Below are 22,884 nucleotides of genomic sequence, written 5' to 3' on the forward strand. Positions count from 1 at the left end.
CAAGGTTTTTATACTTTAGGAATGATACTTGAGAATGCACTGTAAAGATAAAACAATCATAAATAATATTTACTTGCTGTACAAGCTAGAGCATTCATTTCTACATGTTTGAATTGAGAACAAATGTAGAATTTACTTATTATTTTCAAGTTCATGCTTAAACTAATCTATTCAATGTAGACAGTACTTAATATTTCCTGCTATATTTACTTCACAACAAAATCATTTTTTTTTTTTTTAGTAAAAGTAAAATGTTAGATTCTAGATAGTTTGAGTGCTGTTTAAACCTTTGACGCTTAAAATACTGACCTTCATTTTGGTTATCGGCCAAATATAATTACGAAATGGATAATTATGGTCAATTATACAGTTTAGCGGTCAGTATAAAAAAATACCGCACCACAGAATGCAACGATTGACCAATCAAAACCAAGTATTCTAGAGAGCTAATAAACAAAATGAACATTTGTGTCCTTAATATTTTTATTATGTAGTAACTGATCTATAAAAGCAATTCTGCACTTGAGACCTTGCCATATTGTGAATACAGTCTCCACTGCACTCTGTACCTCACAATATAGCACAGTTACTCATAGCTTATTACTTAATTATTCATCAATATTGGCAAAAATCCATTTATTATTGCATCTCTAATAAACACCTATACCAGCCATTATTTCTGTATTATATGAAGTGCGACAGTTTGTGTTATTATATTCTATGCTTTCTGCGTATGTGTGAGAGAGAGACAGTTCAACAGTCGATGTGTGTCCGCTGAGACTGTGGCGCGAGTCTCCATGATAAAAGAGTCCACAAAACGATTGTGACAACTTTTCTCCTGAATCCAGACCCCTCCAACACGCCCTCGCATTCACACACGGTTTTATCAACAGAGCGCACTGTTGAATAGCCAACACTCTCTATTTAGCCTTCAGTCAATTAAGCTCTGAGCTGTCGGTAAACAGCACTTTAAACTTTCTTCAGAAGAGCTGAAAAAGACACACGACTGAAAGAGGCGTGGAACGGACATTGTTTGCGGACAAACGTGAACTGACGAGACGCACTAAGCCACACGACTCCATTAGTGAAACTGACCACCAAACAACTTAAATGACAATCATAATCGAAAGCTCAAATCATCACTAAGTATCTAAAAACGTGCAAGGATAAAATCATATGCTTGTGTGCACAGTATGTGTGTGTGTCTATGTGGCAGACGTCCCCACAATCCAAACTTCCAGTAAGGTAAAGCGCCAGTGGGTTTGTGGGTAAGATCAATACTGTGGCTTCCAACATCAGAGAGAAAGAGAGAGTCTTTGCAGGCATCAAGACTGAGGATATGGTCAATATCACAGAGACTGCAGGTCTAGTCTAGTCTAGAACGGTTTAGTCTGGTCTGGCTTGTGTTGTCTGTTCTCATCTCATTTAAACTCTGCCTTTCTAGACTCTTCGTGTGTCATGTTGTCTCATCTCGTTTGGCCTCATCTCATCTCAAGGGGACAACAAAGTCAGTAAGAGTCACAAACACAACCAAGGTTTGGATAATGACTGATTTAGCTCCTGTGTGTTTGTCAGGAGGTTTTCCACTGACTTTATGAGTGTGTGTTTGAGCGTTTGCCCTCATAAAACATTCAGAAATCATCATGACCATGAGCTCATTAACATATTACCGCCAACACTGACATATCAACACCTATTCAGTATTCAGCTACATGACCCGCCCTGTTGAATAATGTGAACTACACCAGAACGTGGAGGTTAGCCAGAGAGGTCATTTACATATAGAGTTCTTAATCCACCTATTGCGTTCAGAATCTGCATCCACCTTCTGCATTCACGGGTCAGTTTTGACCCGGTGGAATTCAAGCTTATAAATGATTCATAACTCGATGATTTTCATCTAAAACTATATTGTAGGTCATGAATAAGTTCTTATCTGCTCATACATGTAAAAAGATTGAGATTTTTGGCATGCTAACTAAAAAATATGCCATTTTTTTTTTATATAATAAAATGTAGGAATTCTTTGACATTTCAAAATATACATTAACTACAGCAAAACCAGTGTGATATATGTGAAGACATCTTTTTTATCAACATTTCTGTGAAATTGTGTCTAAATATAACATAAAAAACAATTTATATTTACATCTAATGTGAGAATTACTAGTTATTTGAATGAATTTTCTATTGCTCATAACTGCTCAATACAACTTGGTGGTCAAAAGTGATGAAACCAACATATTCATTTTTCAACTAAACATCATCAAAAAAACTGTACAACTTCTTTACTATGTTTGTAAGCAAAATCTACTCTATTTACTCTCATGAACTGTTGAATGTTGATGTGTGAGTTTGCTGTAAGCTGCTTCATCAGATGGCTGAACAATTTCCTCTTTCAAGCCCAATTTAGACTAATGTGTGCATTTGCTCTCGCCACACCCCCTTTAGACAGTAGTACCTATGATTTAGTGTATGTGTTTATTGTTTGTGTGTGTGTGTGTCTGTCTGTGTATGTTTGTAAACAAGATGCAGTCCCAGTGAGAGACAAAAAAGTGTGTGAGAGTGTATGGGAAAGAGGTTAAATAAGTGAAGTGTTAATAAGCAAAAATATAATTCATAGATGTAAAAAAAAAAATCTATATAATATCATGTGTAAAGCCACAATTGATGCCCGGGTCAAAATTGACCCGTGAACGCAAAAGATATATATATATATAAAAAAAAAATTAAAAAAAAATTATATATATATATTAAATGGTTATATCTCCTAAACAATTTTATTTAAAAATCTAAAAAAACAAACAAATAAATAATAATAAAAAAAATTATTATAAAAATTGTATATAATTGTTTTTTTGGTTTTTTTAGATTTTTAAATAAAATTGTTTAGGAGACATAACCATTTAATCTCTCTCTCTCTCTCTCTCATATATATATATAGATAGATAGATAGATATGTATATATATATATATATATATATATATATATATATATATATATATATATATTAAATGGTTAAATCTCCTAAACAATTTTATTTAAAAATCTAAAAAAAAAATAAATAAATAAATTCTTATAAAAATTGTATATAATATATATAATTGTTTTTTTGGTTTTTTAAATAAAATTGTTTAGGAGATATAACCATTTAATCTCTCTCTCTCTCTCTCTATATATATATATATATATATATATATATATATATATAGATAGATAGATAGATAGATAGATATGTATATATATATATATATATATATATAGTAGTAGTAGTATATATATATATATATATATATATATATATATATATATATATATATATATATTAAATAGGTTATATCTCCTAAACAATTTTATTTAAAAATCTAAAAAAAAAAATAATAATAATAATAATAATAATAATAATTATATATATATATATATATATATATATATATATATATATATATATATGATGTGTATTTTGATAAGTCTTGACAAAGTCACAATGGTTGGTTACCATACTAAATACTGTGGTATTTAAAAATTATTATTATCTACCTCTCCTGGGTCAAAAATGACCCGAACGCAATAGGAGGGTTAAAGGTACAGTAGGAGAAAAAGCCTGTTTTAACTCTGGGACATTGAATGAGCGAAACAAAACTCTTAAATTATGAGTAACTCATTGGTAGATTTTCAAAGAATATCTTTAAGAAATTGCTGTCTGATTTTCTGGATGTGTATTAAGAGTAGCCACAGCACATGAAGATGTCTGTGCTCCACCAAACATCTGAATCTTCATGGGCCGTTCACTCAAAAATAAGTTGATCGGGATTTAAATCAGTCTTAATGCTGCAGTAACATGGTTCTGATGTCCAGAGAAGACAGAGATAGCTTAGAAGGTCACGTGAAAACGCATGAAAATGTATAGTTTCGCACAATGGAGCCATGCTGGGCACATTCAATGTGGAATGAACGAGACAGACAGATTTTAAAAATTCAGCTTTGATGTTCAGAGCAAAACTTGTGGCCTGCACACAAGACGAGAAGAGATTAAGGAAAAAAACGAGAAGTACTTAATTTATTTACACTTTCTGATCATGTAAGTGGTGTTTGCCTATGTAAAATTCATCGCAATGTTGCTAAGGTGTTCTATAATATTTTGGTTTCTAGATATAACTCAAGTTCCTTCTTCAATACCACTAACCTCCACTAACACCAGCTATGAGCAGTAGTAATAGAAAAGCTTGACTTTGTGAACACTAATGAGTGTATTTCAGCGTGCGGGGCATCTAGGGCAGTTTCTTTGGCTGGCAGGACAGTGTGGGGTTACCCCCTCCCCGAAGGAGCCCACAGAACAGCACGCCTGCTCACATCAGGGGGTAAAAGAGTTTAAGGAGGGGTAAAAGGGGCAGGAGGGGGTGACAGATGGTCCTGCTCGGGTACAAATACACACACATGCTCACACACACACACACACACACACAGAGGTTAACAGACACTTTTTTTGACTGATTGAACAAAGTTGAATACCAGCTAGTGTTGACTACTGAGCATGCACCTGCTCTCTCTCTCTCACACACACACACACACACACACACACACACACACACAAGAAATCAAACCATCACACTGGCTCTTAAAGCTGACTTTTGTGCCATTTTTAAGTAAAATACTTCTATCCAAGTAAGCCATTGTTAGACTGATGTCCCCAAAATGTGTAAACACACGGGGGAATTAACTAAAAATAACCTGCACCCGCTAAAAACGCCGTTTTAAAAAAACTGTCTATTTTACATGCGCAAAATGAAGCATGTTTGCACAGAAAGGAATGACAATGACTTAATTTAAAAACTCAAGACGTGGCACTATATTAGCAAACTGCACCTGATTAAACAGGACTGTGGGTGGTTAGTGAATAAAACATTTTAGGTTTGTTTTTTTTTGCGCAAAAGTGGTGCAACTATTTTGTGAATTCGCTCCTCAGAGTGTAATTTCTGTGCCGCTTGTCGCACCAAACAGAACTGTAAAAATATTCTGGACACTCCCCTTTTCTGTCACTGGTTGGGGAATATTAAGCTGGGATAAGAAAGTGTTTTAATTACAACTGTTGATTTAATGCATTAATTCAGTGCGATTGATTATATAAAAAATAACGTGTTAAAAAATTTACGCAATTAATCATGTCCCCAGACTGTAATAAGGAATATTCCTTCCATATGAGCAATTCAAGCATGGAGTACCACCTGTTTTCTCCAGGGGGCAGTAAGCGAAACTCACTGTATCTGCAAAGTGCAGCTATACAGAGAACAAACCACACTTACCGACAGCAGACAGCACAAGATGAGAACATGTTCATGCAATCAAACACAGCAAATCTGAAGGCATGGATCTCCAGACATGTTTTAAAACTTCGTTTAACATGACAAAGCGATCTAAAAACTGCATGCTTATGATGCAACGCAACCGAGACGCTCCGTCTGACGCAGGTGTGCATTGACGGGTTCTTAAACAAGCCCTTATATCTCGGACTGATTGATGAATTCAACTGCAAAATGGATTTCTGTGAACTGTAGGTCAATGATTGGCTACTTTTTGTATAACTTGCATGCTAAAATAATCTAATGCATTTTAATTATCTGTATTATTATTTTTTTTATAATATATACAATATATATTTTATTTATAATTATTTAACCGTCATATATTTAATTATTGTTATTTGAGGGGCTTTCTCAGCAAATATTTATGTGCAATTAATTGCGATTAATCTGATTAATCGGCATACCATGTAATTAATGCAATTAAAAAATGTAATCGACTGACAGTCCTAGTTTTAACATAGAAAATGACAAACGTCTGCTTAAAGATGCAGTGTGATGTTTGAATCTAGTTTTGTGCGTGTTTGTGTAAACAGATGGTAAAAAATCGTCAAGCGAGTTGTTGAAACAAGCTGTTTATTGATTAATTCTGTATCACATTACAGAACGGCTGTTTCTTTCTTTCTTTCTCTTGTTAAATTATTTATTTATTTTTGTCTTCTCTCTTTCTGAATTGCTTCCATGCAGCAAAATGGCAAAAGAGCAAAGGATAAAATTAGATTGCGGAATTGATTGAAGGAGTGTGTGTTGTGTGTGTGTGTGTGTGTGCGCACTGTAGGTTCATTTTATTTAATGCTTCTGTTGCATTTGCTGCAGTTTACTGATGACATCAGCACTCGCTTCCAAAGTTCAGACTTTTAAAGAGGCCTGATGTCAAAGTGAGTTACATTTCTCGTCATGTCTTAAAGGAATAGCCTCTCAAAAAAAGAACATTCTGTCATCTTTTACTCACCCTCAGGTTGTTCCAAACATAAATTAAAATTGTGTTTTTTGAAGCACGTTGCAAACTACTTTAATAAAACTTTGTGTTTTTTGTTTTTGTTTTTGGAGCTCAGCATTCTCAGTCCCCATCCACTTACATTGTTTAAAAAAAGAGTCGCATAAACATTCTGCTTCATGCCTGCTTTTGTGTTTCACTGTAGAAATAAAATTGTATGGGTTTAGAACAACATGGGAGAGTAAATGCTCACAGAACTCATTTTTTGGGTTTACTTTTTCTTTAAAGGGAGAATTCACAGACAGGAAATAAATGCTTCTCACCCTAAAATAGAGTCCCGCTATCTCTGAAATCACTTAATCAGGGTAACAACCTCAAAGACCCATCACGGCTTGTGAGGTGATCATCTTCCTTTCTGTCTTCAAGGCTGTTTCCTTTCAATCGCTCTGTCGTCTTTTGTGAAAGTTAAATTGGATGAGCTTTACTCTCTTAAACGGCCACTTTCATTGGCGTTTTAATGGAATCTGCTTGTGTGTATGTGTGTTCTGAGAGCTACATGTTACACACATGTCTGTTTCTAGAGTACTGCTTCCAAAATGAGAAATAAAGACACTTTGTTCACACACGAGACCAAGGACAGAGTTTCCCACCCACTGACAATACAACAAAGCTAAGCGAGGAATTCAACTAAACGGCACTTTGTATCTTCTAGTTTCTTTGTGTGTACTCGGTTAACCAGCAGAGTGCGTCTCTAAAGTACAAAACATTTAAGAGGTTGCCTTTGTATGCTTCTGTGTGGTAGCTTTAAATCCAATAGACACATCACCTTCGTGATTTTCAAACAGGTTCACAATCATACAGGGATAAGAAGAGAAGATATAACATGTCAACACAAGGTGAGAAAGGATAAGAGAGGAGATGAGACAAAATGAGACAAGAAGTGACCAGACGAGTAGAGTTGAAACGAGACAAGAAGATACGAGACGAGCAGAAACAAGAAACAAGCTAAGAAGAGACAAAACGAGAAGAGAATTAGAGAGACACAAGATGAAGAGAGAAGTCACATGAAGAGATCAGAAGAAGCCAAATGATATGAGAGAATATGACACTAGACGAGTAAACTTTAAATGAGATTAGAAGAGACGAGGAGAGATAAGAGGAGAAAAACAGAAGAGAGAAGAAAAGAGATAACATGACAACACAAGGCGAGAAAGGAGAAGAGAGGAGATGAGACAAAATGAGACAAAAATTGACTAGACTAGTAAAGTTGAAACGAGACAAGAAGATACGAGACTAGCAGAAACAAGAAACGAGCTAAGAAGAGACAAAATGAGAAGAAAAGAGAGATAGACAAGGCATGGAGAGAAGACACGAGAAGAGATGAGACAACACAACAACAAAAAGCGAGAAAAGAAAAGAGATGAGACAAAATGAGACAAGAAGGGATTATACGAATAGAGTTGAAACGAGACAAGAATATACGAGACTAGCAGAAACAAGAAAGGAGATAAGAGACAAAATGAGAAGAGAAAAGAGCAAGAGAGAGAGACAGAGAGAGACAAGACAATAAGAGAAGACATGAGATGAGATCAGAAGAAGCCAAAAGAGAAGCGATGAGACAAAATTACACGAGAAGGGACTAGAGAGGAGATGAGACAAAATGAGACAAGAAGCAACTATTCGAGAAGATTTCGATCTTCTGTATAATCGCTAAAATTAGATGAGAAGAGATGAGACAATACAACAACACAAGGCAAGAAAAGAAGAGAGGAGATGAGACAAAATGAGACGAAGCAACTATACGAATAGAGTTGAAACAAGAAATGAGATGAGATGAAAAAAGCTAAGAACAGGCAAAATGGGAAGAGAAAAGAATTAAAGAGAGAGAGGACAAGAAAAGAGATCAGAAGAAGCCAAACGAGACGAGATGAGACTAAATGACACAAGAAGAGACTAGACAAGTAAACTTTAAACGAGATGAGAAGAGATGAGGAGAGATAAGAAGAGAACAGAAGAGACGAGACAAGAAAAGAACAGATGAGGAAAAAAAATCAAATGAGAAGAGATGAGACAACACAACAACACAAGGCGAGAAGAGAAATGATGAGATGAGATCAAATGAGATAAGAAGCGACTAGACAAGTAGTTGAAATGAGATAAGAACAAATGAGATGAGAAGAAAGGAGAAATAGAGATGAGAAGAAACAAAACGAGAGACATGAGACATGAGATGAGATTAATTCAGAAGAGGCCAAAAGAGATGAGACAAAATGACACATGGAGAGACGAGTAGAGTTTACATGAGATCAGATGAGATGAGACACGAGATGAGACAAGAGATAACACTACAACACAAGGCGAGAAAAGAAAAGAAGAGAGATGAGACAAAATGACACACGAAGAGACAAGATGAGTTGAGTTTACATGAGATGAGAAGAGACGAGACAAGAGATGAGACAAGAGATAACACTACAACACAAGGTGAGAAAAGAAAAGAAGAGAGATGAGACAAAATGACACACGAAGAGACAAGACGAGTAGAGTTTACATGAGATGAGATGAGACAAGAGATGAGACAAGAAGAGATAACACTACAACACAAGGCGAGAAAAGATAAGAAGAGAGATGAGACAAAATGACACACGAAGAGACAAGACGAGTAGAGTTTACATGAGATCAGATGAGATGAGAAACAAGATGAGACAAGAAGAGATAACACTACAACACAAGGCGAGAAAAGAAAAGAGAGATGAGACAAAATGACACATGAAGAGACAAGACGAGTAGAGTTTACATGAGATGAGATGAGACGAGACAAGAGATGAGACAAGAAGAGATAACACTACAACACAAGGTGAGAAAAGAAGAGAAGAGAGATGAGACAAAATGACACATGAAGAGACAAGACGAGTAGAGTTTACATGAGATGAGATGAGACGAGACAAGAGATGAGACAAGAAGAGATAACACTACAACACAAGGTGAGAAAAGAAAAGAAGAGAGATGAGACAAAATGACACAGAGACAAGACGAGTAGGGTTTACATGAGATGAGAAGAGACGAGACAAGAGATGAGACAAGAAGAGATAACACTACAACACAAGGTGAGAAAAGAAGAGAAGCGAGATGAGACAAAATGCGACAACAAGTGACTAGACAGGTAGAGTTGAAATGAAACAAGAAAAGGGAGAAGGAAAAGAGTGGAAAAACTAGAAGAGATAAGACAAAAATGAGACAAGAAGTGACTAGATGAGTAGAGTTGAAACGAGATAAGAACAAACGAGATGAGAAGAGAAGACACGAGATGAGATCAGAAGAAGCAAAACGAGAAGAGACGAGACAAAATGACATGAGAAGAGACTAGACGAGTCAACTTTAAATGAGATGAGAAGAGACGAATGGAGAAGAAAAGAGATGAGAAGAGACGAGGAGAAGAGAAGAGACACAAAGCTAGACAGATGTCATAACATTTGACCTCTGACCTCCGCAGCACAAAGACACAAAGTGGTTCCTGCATCCATCTCTCCTCTGCTCATCTCTACTGATCCTTCATTTCATTCTCTCTCTCTTGATTACAAACATTCCTGAAGTGTACCGGACAATTTTCAGACAAAGACTAACTGCTATCCATGTGCGCTGTCACGTTTGTAAAATGATTATGTATTTGTAAAATGGTTACACATGGCTAAAGTGATTTTGTGTTTGCAGACTGATGATGCATTTGCGAGCTGAATTCCATGTTGTCGTGGCTCCGATCGGAGGAGTTCTCTGTCTCTGTCATGATCAGGCAGATGACTCATCCGTCCTGGGGAATATTAGACACACACACACACACACACACACACACAGCTGCATAAATTCTGAGAAAAAATAACCTTACAAAACATGCTTGCTCTGCTGAAGCTCCACCCATTTCCTGTAAGTGGGAGCAAACATCATGATATCAGAGGTAGGGGCGGATTTGCTCTGAACTCTGACCTCTTCAGCTCCTAATATGACATTGACCTGCTCTTGAAACTGACCACATCTCACACATCACCTAACAGACAAAGTATGGCTGTAGCAATACGTTCATTCGACTGCTTGGTCCAATCCAAAGTTCGATTCCCCTCATCCTACTGCAGCAGGTGCGTCAACAACGTGAGTACCACCAAGTATTAGTAGCAGCTGTTTACCAATGAAACTAAATTACAACTCGGGAGGAAATGATGACACTTTCAACTCATGTTTTTGTCCCTTTGGTTTTACTAACAAAACTTGAATACAGAATGGCACTTATTTGCTAAAAGAGTCCAGATGGAATTTGTTAAAAATGGAACTTTACTGGAAGAAAAAATAAACAAACAAGAAAGATAGAGTGATAGAACGAAAATAAGAAAGAAATAAAAAAGAACAAAATAACAAATAAATAAAAAAGGAGAGAACGAAGGAACGAAAGAATGGCGATGGAACGAAAAAAGAACAAAAGGAACAAAGGAACAAAAGAACAAAAGAAAAAAGAACAAACAAAAAATTAAGAAAAAGTAGAAACAAGAATGAAAGAATGAAAGAACAAACGAATGAATGAAAGAAAACAAGAAATAAAAAGAACATAAGAAAAAGAAAGAAAAAAGAACAAACGAACGTAAGACGAGCATTCAAAAAATTACGTTAAAACAAAAGAAAGAAAAAAGAATGAAACCATGAAAGAACAAACAAATGAAATAAAACAAAAAAGAGAGAATGAACAAAAAAAGACAAAAAAATTAAGAACAAAAAATAATGAACAAACAAACAGAAAGAACAGAAAAAGAAAGAAAGAAAAAACTAAAGAAAAAAGAAAGAAAAGAACACAAAAAAATAGGAAATTAAAAACAAGAAACAAGAACTAAAGAACAAACGAATGAATGAAAACAAGAAATAAAAAAGAACAAACGAACGAAAGATGAGCATACAAAAAATTAAGATCAAACAAAAGAAAAAAACGAAAGAACAAAGAAAACGAAGAAAACAAGAAAGAATGAACAAACAGAAAGAACAAAAAAAGAAATATAGAAAGAAAATAAGAGAGCAAACAAAAGAACAAACGAACCAAAGAAAGAAAGACAGAAAAAAGAACAAATGAAAGAACAAAGGAATGAATGAAAGAAAACAAGAAATAAAAAGAACGTAAGAAAAAATAAAGAAAAGAAAAAAGAACAAACGAACGAAAGATGAGCATTAAAAAAATTAAATTAAAACAAAAGAAAGAAAAAAGAACGAAACCATGAAAGAACAAACAAATGAAATAAAACAAAAAAGAGAGAATGAACAAAAAATGACAAATCGATCAAAAAAATTAAGAACAAAAAATAATGAATGAACAAACAAACAAACAGAAAGAAAGAACAGAAAGAAAAAACAAAGGAAAAAAGAAAGAACAAAAAAAGAAAGAACAAAAAACAAAAGAAAAAAGAAAGAAAAGAAAGAACAAACAAAAAATAAGAAATTAAAAACAAGAAACAAGAACGAAAGAACAAACGAATGAATGAAAACAAGAAATAAAAAAGAACAAACGAACGAAAGATGAGCATACAAAAAAATCAAGGAAGATCAAACAAAAGAAAAAACAAAAGAACAAAGAAAACAAAGAAAACAAGAAAGAATGAACAAACAGAAAGAACAAAAAAAGAAATATAGAAAGAAAATAAGAGAGCAAACAAAAGAACAAACGAACCAAAGAAAGACAGAAAAAATAACAAAAGAATGAAAGAACAAAGGAATGAAAGGAAACAAGAAATACAAGAAACAAAAGAACATAAGAAAAAAGAACAAACAAACAAAAGACGAGCGAAAAGACGAAAAAAATTACCAAAGCTAAAACAAAAGAAAGAATGAAATAACAAACGAATGAAAGAGAACAAGAGTTTTTGCTTTATGCAAATGACCTGGTGCTGCTGTCACCCACTCCACAGGGACTACAGAAACATCTGGACCTGCTGGAGGACTACTGCCAGAACTGGGCCCTGGCAGTAAACCGGAACAAGTCGAACATTATGGTCTTTCAGAAAAAGCCCAGATGTCAAGAACATAGATACCAGTTCTCTCTAGAGCACACGGTGCAGTGTACTTACTTTGGCCTGATTATCACTGCATCAGGGAGTTTCAGTAAGGCAGTGAATGCACTTAAAGAAAAAGCTTAAAGAGATCTATACGCTATTAAGAAAAGTTTCAATAATGTCGAATGACCAATTCCAATCTGGTGTAAAATCTTTGATAGCATTATCCAGTCCATAGCGCTGTATGGCAGTGAGGTATGGGGTCAGTGATCAGAGCTACACTGAGGTCGAGACAGAGGTGCAGTTTCTCTTTCACTGACAAAAATTTAAAGAAACAAGGGACATTTATACGAATAAATCTGCAAACAACATAAACAATTTCACAACCATGACAGAACAAGAAAAAATGAAAATAATACTTGGAGAGGGACACACAGCAGCACTGGCCTGAGAGATAGCGGGTGAATATGTTTTATGTGTCTTACCCCAGTGTGTTACCCTATTGTTCGCCACAATGATCCTCAGTACTTTGACTGTATGTTAGTGAATGTATGTGTACAGTTGACGTCAGAAGTTTACATACACTTAGGTTGAAGTCATAAAAAAAAAAAAATTTTTAACCATGCCACAGATTTAATATTAGCAAACTATAGTCTAAATCTACTTTGTGCATGACACAAGTGATTTTTCCAACTGTTTACAGACAGACTGTTTCACATTTAATTGACTATATCTCAATTCCAGTGGGCCAGAAGTTTACATAAACTAAGTTAACTGTGCCTTTAAGCAGCTTGAAAAATTCCAGAAAATGATGTCAAGCCTTTAGACAGGAGGTGTACTGAATTGGAGGTGTACCTGTGGATGTATTTTAAGGCCTACCTTCAAACTCAGTGCCTCTTTGCTTGGCATCATGGGAAAATCAAATGAAATCAGCCAAGACTTCATAAAAAAAAAATTGTGGACCTCCACAAGTCTGGTTCATCCTTGGGAGCAATTTCCAAACGCCTGAAGGTACCACGTTCATCTGTACAAACAATAGTACGCAAGTATAAACACCATGGGACCACGCAGCCATCATACCGCTCAGGAAAGAGATGCATTCTGTCTCCTAGAGATGAACGTAGTTTGGTGCAAAAAGTGCAAATCAATCCCAGAACAACAGCAAAGGACCTTGTGAAGATGCTGGAGGAAACAGGTAGACAAGTATCTATATCCACAGTAAAACGAGTCCTATATCGACATAACCTGAAAGGCTGCTCAGCAAGGAAGAAGCCACTGCTCCAAAACCGCCATAAAAAAGCCAGACTACAGTTTGTAAGTGCACAAGGGGACAAAGATCTACTTTTTGGAGAAATGTCCTCTGGTGTGATGAAACAAAAATTGAACTGTTTGGCCATAATGACCATCGTTATGTTTGGAGGAAAAAGGGTGAGGCTTGCAAGCTGAAGAACACCATCCCAACCGTGAAGCATGGGGGTGGCAGCATCATGTTGTGGGGGTGCTTTGCTGCAGGAGGGACTGGTGCACTTCACAAAATAGATGGCATCATGAGGAAGGAAAATTATGTGGATATATTGAAGCAACATCTCAAGACATCAGCCAGGAAGTTAAAGCTCGGTCGCAAATGGGTCTTCCAAATGGACAATGACCCCAAGCATACCTCCAAAGATGTGGCAAAATGGCTTAAGGACAACAAAGTCAAGGTATTGGAGTGGCCATCACAAAGTCCTGACCTCAATCTGAAAATTTTAGGGCAGAACTGAAAAAGTGTGTGTGAGCAAGGAGGCCTACAAACCTGACTCAGTTACACCAGTTCTGTCTGGAGGAATGGGACAAAATTCCAGCAACTTATTGTGAGAAGCTTGTGGAAGGCACCCAAAACATTTGACCCAAGTTAAACAATTTAAAGGCAATGCTACCAAATACTAACAAAGTGTATGTAAACCTCTGACCCACTGGGAATGTGATGAAAGAAATAAAAGCTGAAATAAATCATTCTCTCTACTATTATTCTGACATTTCACATTCTTAAAATAAAGTAGTGATCCTAACTGACCTAAGACAGGGAATGTTTTCTACGATTAAATGTCAGGAATTATGAAAAACTGAGTTTAAATGTATTTGGCTAAAGAGTAGGTAAACTTCTGACTTCAACTGTATATGCAGACATTAGTGATCTCCAGTTTTATGTCAACACTGTTGTCTTCTGCCATTCAGGAATATTATGATATGCTATGTTGTTTAACTTTCGTTAAACTATAGATTCATATGTTGTTCTATTTTGTTTTTATTTACATACAACCTCTGCTTTGGTAATATTGTATAATTTACAGTCATGCCAATAAAGCCATTTTGAATTGAACTGAATATAATTGAGAGAGAGAGAGAGAGAGAGAGAGACAGGAAAAGTTGTCAGCAGGACTGTGGGAATGAGCAGTTAATGAGAAAAGGAGGCGCTTAGTGGATTAAAGGATGAAAGGAGAGGACAGAGAGAGAGAGAGAAACAGAGGGTGCATGTTTGTGAGGTCCATCCGTCCACAGAGAGACACACTGACTCTCTGTTCAGTCATTCTTTCTCCTGTACATCCAGACCTGTTCCAAAACCTAACAAACTGCATAGATGAACAGCATTTTAAGGCAGCATAGGCACGATCCCTACGCAATTTTCTGCCTATGCTGCCTTCTAAGATACCTACTTAGGCAGCAACACATGTATCCTTCACAGATTAGAGACAGATTGCTTGTGGATACATGTTTTACTTGCTGTAAGAGTCTCAGTCAAAACTCGGAATATCTTTCTGATGTACATCATATGCTGATCAATGTGAGAAACTAGAGCTGGAATATCAGCCTGAGGAGAATCCATGGGCATCAAAGAAGTGTCATAACACACAACACAGCCCGAATCAGTCTGTCAGATATAACACATCTCACACAAGTGCCTCATGTATAGCAGAACCAACACAAGACCGACTGAACTGATAAATCATGAATTTAAGACTGATTCGTGAATTCGTGATTGATTGATTCATTAAACAGAACCGACAGAAGGATCTTTTTCACCTGTCTGTCTGTCACGTTGAGCTTCTGTTTTCTGACTGTTTAAGGAGGATTATCAGAACACACTTTCAGCACATTAATATGAAACACTGATTATCTCTCCATCGATCCGTGATCATCCCTCTATCTAAACATCCCTATCTCCACCGTGACCTTTATAACCCTTCGTAAAGAGCAATTATAATCAACATCTCTCCATCCACAGACCCAGGTTCCCATTTTACTTCTGTAATGTGACATATTTCCATGTAAAGTGTGGGACTTGATTTTATCCTGCAAATTATTTCATACTGACCAGCCTGACACAACAACAGAGCGCAACAGTCTGGTTAAGGAAGTAAAAATCCCATTCTCCATATGGGAATTGATTATTAACGATAACTTATGAATGTAAAGACAGACCTACCGTGAGCTCCGAGGCTGTTAATCGATGGTATGTATGCTTCTGTTGAAGACATCAGTCCACTTTATTTTAACGTGTTTAATAGTGGAACTCAGGTGAAGAACTACACTACCCATAACCCTGCATAGAAAGATCTACCAATCAGAGAATTGCAGGCCACCTGTTCTAGTTTCCACCAGCTTCATCTGTTGGAATAGTTGAGGAGTTTGGAGTAAACGGATGAAGCGACATGCAAAAAAAATGATGCATTTGTGAAAGGATTGCTATCAGGTTAGATACTTTGCTCATGTACTTGTTCTCGATAAAATGTCCCGATACCACCACGCATCATACAACTGTGTAGAGCTGTTGCTGTGCAGTGCGAGCGGCCGCACAAAGTTAAGAGCGTGCACAGAGATGCGCAAGCCGAGCACACTTTCTTACAATGTCCACTGTAGCACTGGGAAGTTTAATTAATCGTAGTGATTTGGTTCGTTCTCGTGTTTCAATGAAACATGAAAAATGATTCACGGACTTCCCAGCGGCATTTGAGAGTTAGGACACTGCACGCGCCCAACTTGCACTTGCACGTCAAACAAGTTAAAGGGAGCGCAATCATTTTGATCAAGTTGAAATCAGTCAGCTTTGGGGGTATTTTTGCCCCAAGCCCCCCTTAATTTCTGACCCCACATCACTGTTCAATTGCAAGTGCTCTTGTTGAGAGAAATATCCTTTATTAACACAAAATGTGATTAAAACTTGCATAAAATTAAGCACAAAATATAATTATGATGAAATAGTGGAAATCTAGATGCATCTAGCATTTTTATTACTATTACAATGATGTGGCTCGCAACACCCTATTTCTTTTTGCATCTGGCCCCCAGTAGAAAAGGTCTGGACACCCCTGGATTAAGCCTAACTGATCACAGACTGGGTGTAACGTATTGTATGGACTTTCAGAGTTGAGATATTCTTCTAAAAATCTTCATTTGTGTTCAGCTGAAGAAAGAAAGTCATGCACTTCTAAGATGACATGAGGGTGAGTAAATGATGAGAGAATTTTCATTTTTGGGTAAACTATCCCTTTAACTACTGGCAAAACAACAGCAGCCTAAATAGGCGGGCCCTGAATAGCTATTTTACTATTTGTTAACATTGACTATATGCTTGCTCGGTCTTGGTGACATCATCATAAAGGAAAGTCATTTCACTTTAATGAAAGTTTATAAATTATTATATATTTTTTTTCTATATAGAATAACATGAACTGACAAATCATGCATAAACACACACACACACACACACGGTTGTACACAGCAGCTCACAGACTGAAAAGCAAATCATTTGGTCTATCGTTACTGAAAAACAGAATATTCTCTCTCTGTCTCTCTGTAGTGAAGTCCACTCGGCTCTCTGCATCCAGTCAATATCACAGACAAGCTCTATGATTTATCATTTTCTACTGTCATTTTTCACTTATTGACATTGTTTTCCCATTTATTCCACATAATTAAATCAGTAAGTCCAGACGAGTGCTGCCAGTGTCATGGAATAGTTCTTTAGCTTGCGCACACACACACATGCACGCGTGCGCACACACGCATGCATACACACACGCACACACACACTCTCGCACGCACGCACGCACATGCACACACACACACTCTCGCACGCACTCTCGCACGCACGCACGCGCACACACACTCTCGCACGCACTCTCGCATGCACGCACACACTTTTCTTTATCACAACAGAGAAACATATAAGCCAGTTGCAAAGAACTGTGCAATGAATGGTGACTGGAGATGTCAAGCTTAAACAATCAAATTTGGGTTTGTTTCTTACACAATGCGATCGTATGGCTTCAGAAGACTTGAAATATAAAGCACGAGTCCTGTGGACTAGTTTGTGTTCCTCAAAAGAAAAAGTAATTTGGAACAACATACTGTCGAGTAAATAACGCCAGAATCTAAAATTTTTTGGATGAACTTTCAATTTCAGACTAACAGGCTGATGGGTTATTAGGGTTTCAAGACATATGGTGCACCCTTACCTGCTGTGATGTCATCATCCGCCACGTCCATTTCTTCCTCTGGAGCTTTGGGCTCCGTGGGCGGGGCTTCATGAGGGGGCGGGGCAAGTTGGGTGGTTTCTGGGGCGGCTCCCGCTGTACACACAAATCACATTTTACATGTTAAAAACGGTATTGCATTTTACAATTTACAAAAAAACTACATTTTTCCACGTAAAAATGTCACTGATTCGTTCTCGTTTTCTGACAGCCGTCTTAAAAAGCTCATCAGGGTTTATTGATGCTTTGCATTATCGAGGCTTTATTAAGCTTTAGCGGCTGATCATGACCATTTTTATTCGCCGCCTTCATTCACCACTTATCCTGGAATTACCAATTAAAATAAGCTTTCATTAAAGGGCCTGCAAATGAATCAATGCTGCTTAAAGGTGAGAATCTAGACACTGAGCTAATTAATGAGCACCAGACCCCGGGTGTACCCTCAGAGAGAGAGCTCTATAAGCTCTGTCAGACAGATCAAGCCCTGATTGGCAGAACAGACTCAAACAGCAGCAGAATACGAGAAAACAGACACAGTTCTGCCTATATTTATAAGGGTAAATCTAGCAAACTTGAGTACATTTACATATATGACTATATTTTGTGATATTTTACCCTGGTATTAATATAAAAAATAGTGAGCACTGCTGTGAGAACGTTTTAAATACAGCTGCTGAAGGAGTAACGGTAAATTCGGTGTCTTTCTCTCGTCCGAATGTCGTAATCCAGCGCTCTCTCTCTCTTTTCTTCTATTTTGTAAAATCATGGAAATAGGGGGTTTCTTCGACTTTGGGCAATTCAATGTTCCGGGGGTTAATTTGTATTAAAAATAACAGATTTCAGGGGGCCTGGGTATCTCAGCGAGTACTGACGCTGACTAACACCCCTGGAGTCGCGAGTTCAAATCCAGGGTGTGCTGAGTGACTCCAGCCAGGTCTCTTAAGCAACCAAATTGGCCGGGTTGCTAGGGAGGGTAGAGTCACATGGGGTAACCTCCTCGTGGTCGCTATAATGTGGTTCTCGCTCTCAGTGGGGCGCGTGGTGAGTTGTGCGTGGATGCCGCAGAGAATAGCGTGAAGCCTCCACACGCGCTATGTCTCTGTGGCAACGCACTCAACAAGTCACGTGATAAGATGCGCGGATTGACGGTGTCAGACGCGGAGGCAACTAAGATTCGTCCTCCGCCACCCGGATTGAGGCGAGTCACTACGCCACCACGAGGACTTAGAGCATTTTGGGAATTGGGCATTCCAAATTGGGGAGAAAAAGGGGAGAAAAAAAAAACAGATTTCAACTTTTTGCTTTTTGTTATATGAAGGTTACATCAAAACTGAATTGAGAACTTTTTTACCAGGCATTTATTTTTGGTACTTTTCAAATGCCTTGAATGTATAGATTTGACTGTTTTAGCCTTGTCCAAAACCAGACTTTCAATATTAAACTATGAGAATGTCACGTTATAAAAATACTTTCTTTCTTCTATGAAACACAAACGGTGATGTTAGTCAGTATTTTAGTCTCAGTCACCATTTACTTTCATTGCATCATTTTTTAGATACATCACCTTTTGTGTTTCATAGAAGAAAGTCATAGGGCTTTGGAACAACATGAGGGTGAGTAAATGATGACAGAATCTTTATTTTTGGGCAAACTATCCCTTTAAATCAGTGGTACTAAAAGTAAATACTATAAAAATAGAATTAAATATAAAAAGAGGACATGGAGGAAATTTATTTATGAAAGAGTTTGTGTTCATCCCCAGAAGAACTTTACATTCCCTCGCAATAATTTTGCAAGGGAACAATTATTTGTAACACCATAGTAATTACACATGAAAACCAAAACTATGATTAAAAAAAACAATCATTCTGCCAAAAAAACATGGTTAGTCCAGTGGTTGTAACGGTCACTCTTGCAGCCCTAGTTTTTGGCAATATTAAAAGAATGTTCCGGGTTCAATACAAGTTAATCTCAATAGACAGCATTTGTATTTAATTACTAAGTAATTAATTACTAACTACTAATGACATCTTCCACAGTGTAATTAGATTACTGTACTAATTACTCTGTCTGAAAAGTAATTGCATAATTACTTTCTAAAACCCTGATCAACCTCGACCAGATGAAATGTACAAGGATAGACATGAAACTGTTCTTTTAATTCTTTCAAATAAATCATATAAAATCAAATAAATTATTCATGAACTGGCCAAAGAATTTAAAGGGGCAGCGTTAAATTAGAAAACACATTAGATGATTTTAAATTCACTATTGTTCTATAGTCTATACGGTATTTAATGCAATTACATCAGAAGTAACTGTAATTAAATTACTGAAAAATTTTTCAGTAATTTGTTCAATGTTCAATGATATGAGAATAAAACAAACAATATACTGAGTTCTTGATCCATTTTTTGTATTGTCTAATCAATGCTTTATTCATCTGCCACAATAATGCAATTTATTTTAAACTGAATTTCAATCCGTATTATATATTTATTATAGGCCCTACATATTATATTTATAAATATTTGAATTATTATGCATTATTTAAATGAATTATCTTTATTTGGGGGCCTTTCTCAGCAAATAATGATGTATGCGATTAGTTGGGATAAATTCGATTAATTAATCGGCATGTCATGAATTAATTCAATTAACATTTTTAATAGCTTGACAGCCCTAGTGTTTGCTTACTAACCTTTTCTGTATAAAGTTAAATCCAGTTCAATCCAATCAACATTATGCCAAAAATGCTGTCGATTGAGCTTAACTTGTATTCAACCCAGAATATTCCTTTAATACATTTCAATGTTTGATTTTAAGAACTTGATTTTTTTGTTTACCTTTGTGCTAATTTGGCTAAGTGTGATACCAACTCGGTGACCCGATGAGTGTCGGGTAAGTGTGTGTTTGTGTGTGTGTTTTCAGTTCTGCTTTGATGCTTGAACTGTGATTGTGTTGAGTTTTGTGTGTCTTCTGTGAGGCATATAAACACAAGAGGGCTTCTTAGCATGATATGAACATGTCACACACACACACACACACACACACACACACACACAGACTCATAATTCAGTGCTGTTGGTGTCGGTTGGTCAAAATCGGCCTCCAGCAAGGTCAAACACCCGTGTCAATCATGACAAACTGCATACACCCAGCCTAGTTAACCCCGCCCCCTCTCCCTTACATCCTTTGTTTCTCTCTCTCTCTGTTCACAGGGGAACATTTTAAAATTCTGACCAGCTGCAGTCAGACTGCTCGCAAGACAGTTTCTCAGCATGGCTGCTCCGATCACATCTGATTGTGATTTTATACCACAATAACATACGCCACAAACCAAAAATCATTAAGCTGACAATCAAGTAAATATTTAATGAAGATGAAAAGAATACAATGATACAAAAAACAAGACGAATGGTCCATCAGTGTATGAATCCAACTCGTGTAGAATGCCGACAAATTCTGACACGGTTTCCCACGCATGCATGCGGTTACAGACAAATGATAAAGAACAGTGAAATCGCTCACAGAAACTTTAACTTCTCCTCTGTCTTGCCTGTACTTGACTCGAGTATCTAACACGAATCGGATGACATGAGCTGCACTGCCTTCACTTTCACTGGTAGTCGCTTGTCATTTGCATAAAGTTAAACTTTTCTCAAATTTGTTGCATCGCTCACCACGCCCACATCTAGTCGCCAACAGTCACTGTTGCTCGTGTCGCCAGAAATCACCAGCTCTCACTGAAAATGAGATTGTGTTGCTAGTAGTGTGAACAGGGCTCAACACTTGTCATGTCTAAGTGTAATGGTTATACAGTGGAAAGAAAAAGTATGTGAACCCTTTGGAATTAGCTGGTTTTCTACATTAATTCACAAGTACAGACAAACACAATGTGCTTAAGCTAACAACACACAAACAATTATTATCTTTCATGTCTTCATTGAACACATCACATTAAACATTCACAGTGCTGTGGAAAAAGTATGTGAACCCTTGGATTTAATAACTGGTTGATCCTCATTTGGCAGCAATAACCTCAAACAAGTGTTTCCGGTATCTGCGGATTACACCTGCACAACTTTCAGAAGAAATTGTGGATCATTCTTCCTTACAGAACTGCTTCAGCTCAGACATATTCTTAGGATGTCTGGTGTCTCTCTTGAGGTCATTCCACAGCATCTCTATTGGGTTAAGGTCTGGGCTCTGACTGGGACACTCCAAAAGGTGAATTTTCTTTTTTTGAAGCCATTCTGTAGTGGGTTTACATCGATGTTTAGGGTCATTTTCCTGCTGCATCACTCTACTTCTACTGATCTTCAGCTGGTGCACAGCCACCTTGACATTATCCTGTAGGATATCTTATTAAACTTGGGAATTCATTTTCCTCTTGATGATGGCAAGCGGTTCAGGCCCTGAAGCAGCCCCAAATCATGATCCACCGTACTTCACTGTTGGGATGATGTTTTCATGTTGGTATACGGTGCCCTTTTTACGCCATAAGTAGTGCTGCGTGTTCTTCCCAAACAATTCAACCTTTGTTTCATCAGTCCACAAAACATTTTCAAAGTAGCATTGTGGAGTGTCAAGTTGGTCTTTGGCAAAATTCAGGCATGCAGCAATGTTTCTGTTGGAAAGCAGCGGCTTCCTTCGTGATGTCCTGCCATGGACACCATACATGTTTAATGTTTTCCATGTAGTAGACTCATGAACAGAGATGTTAACCAGTTCCAGTGATTCTTTCAAGTCTTTAGCTGTCACTCAGTGTGCCCTTTGATTCATCTTGGCTGAAACTTCTAGTGAGAGTACCCACAGTACTATATCGTCTCCATTTATAGAAAATGTGTCTAACTGTGGACAGATGAATATACAAACTCTTCGAGATAACTTTGTTACCCTTTCCAGCTTTATGCAAAGCAACAATTCTTGATCGCAGATCTCTTTTTTGTGAGGCATGTTCCACGTCAGCAGATGCTTCTTGTGAATAGCAAACTCAAAATGTTCTGAGTGCTTTTTACAAGTCAAAGTAGCTCTAACCCACACCTACAGT

The 22,884-nt window shown here is 37.0% G+C and overlaps 1 protein-coding gene across 3 annotated transcripts in view; it reads right to left on the reverse strand.

The window, feature by feature from the left end:
* Positions 1 to 22,884, reverse strand: part of LOC127429231 (WD repeat-containing protein 7-like) — a 157,041-nt gene that overhangs the window by 59,290 nt on the left and 74,867 nt on the right. For all 3 annotated transcript variants that reach the window (XM_051678125.1, XM_051678124.1, XM_051678123.1), the window contains one exon: positions 17,814 to 17,927. In XM_051678125.1, coding sequence (XP_051534085.1) covers positions 17,814 to 17,927 — 114 coding nt within the window. The remainder of the gene's footprint in view (positions 1 to 17,813; positions 17,928 to 22,884) is intronic.

This window comes from Myxocyprinus asiaticus, chromosome 38 (genome assembly GCF_019703515.2).
Source record: "Myxocyprinus asiaticus isolate MX2 ecotype Aquarium Trade chromosome 38, UBuf_Myxa_2, whole genome shotgun sequence".
Taxonomy (NCBI): domain Eukaryota; kingdom Metazoa; phylum Chordata; class Actinopteri; order Cypriniformes; family Catostomidae; genus Myxocyprinus; species Myxocyprinus asiaticus.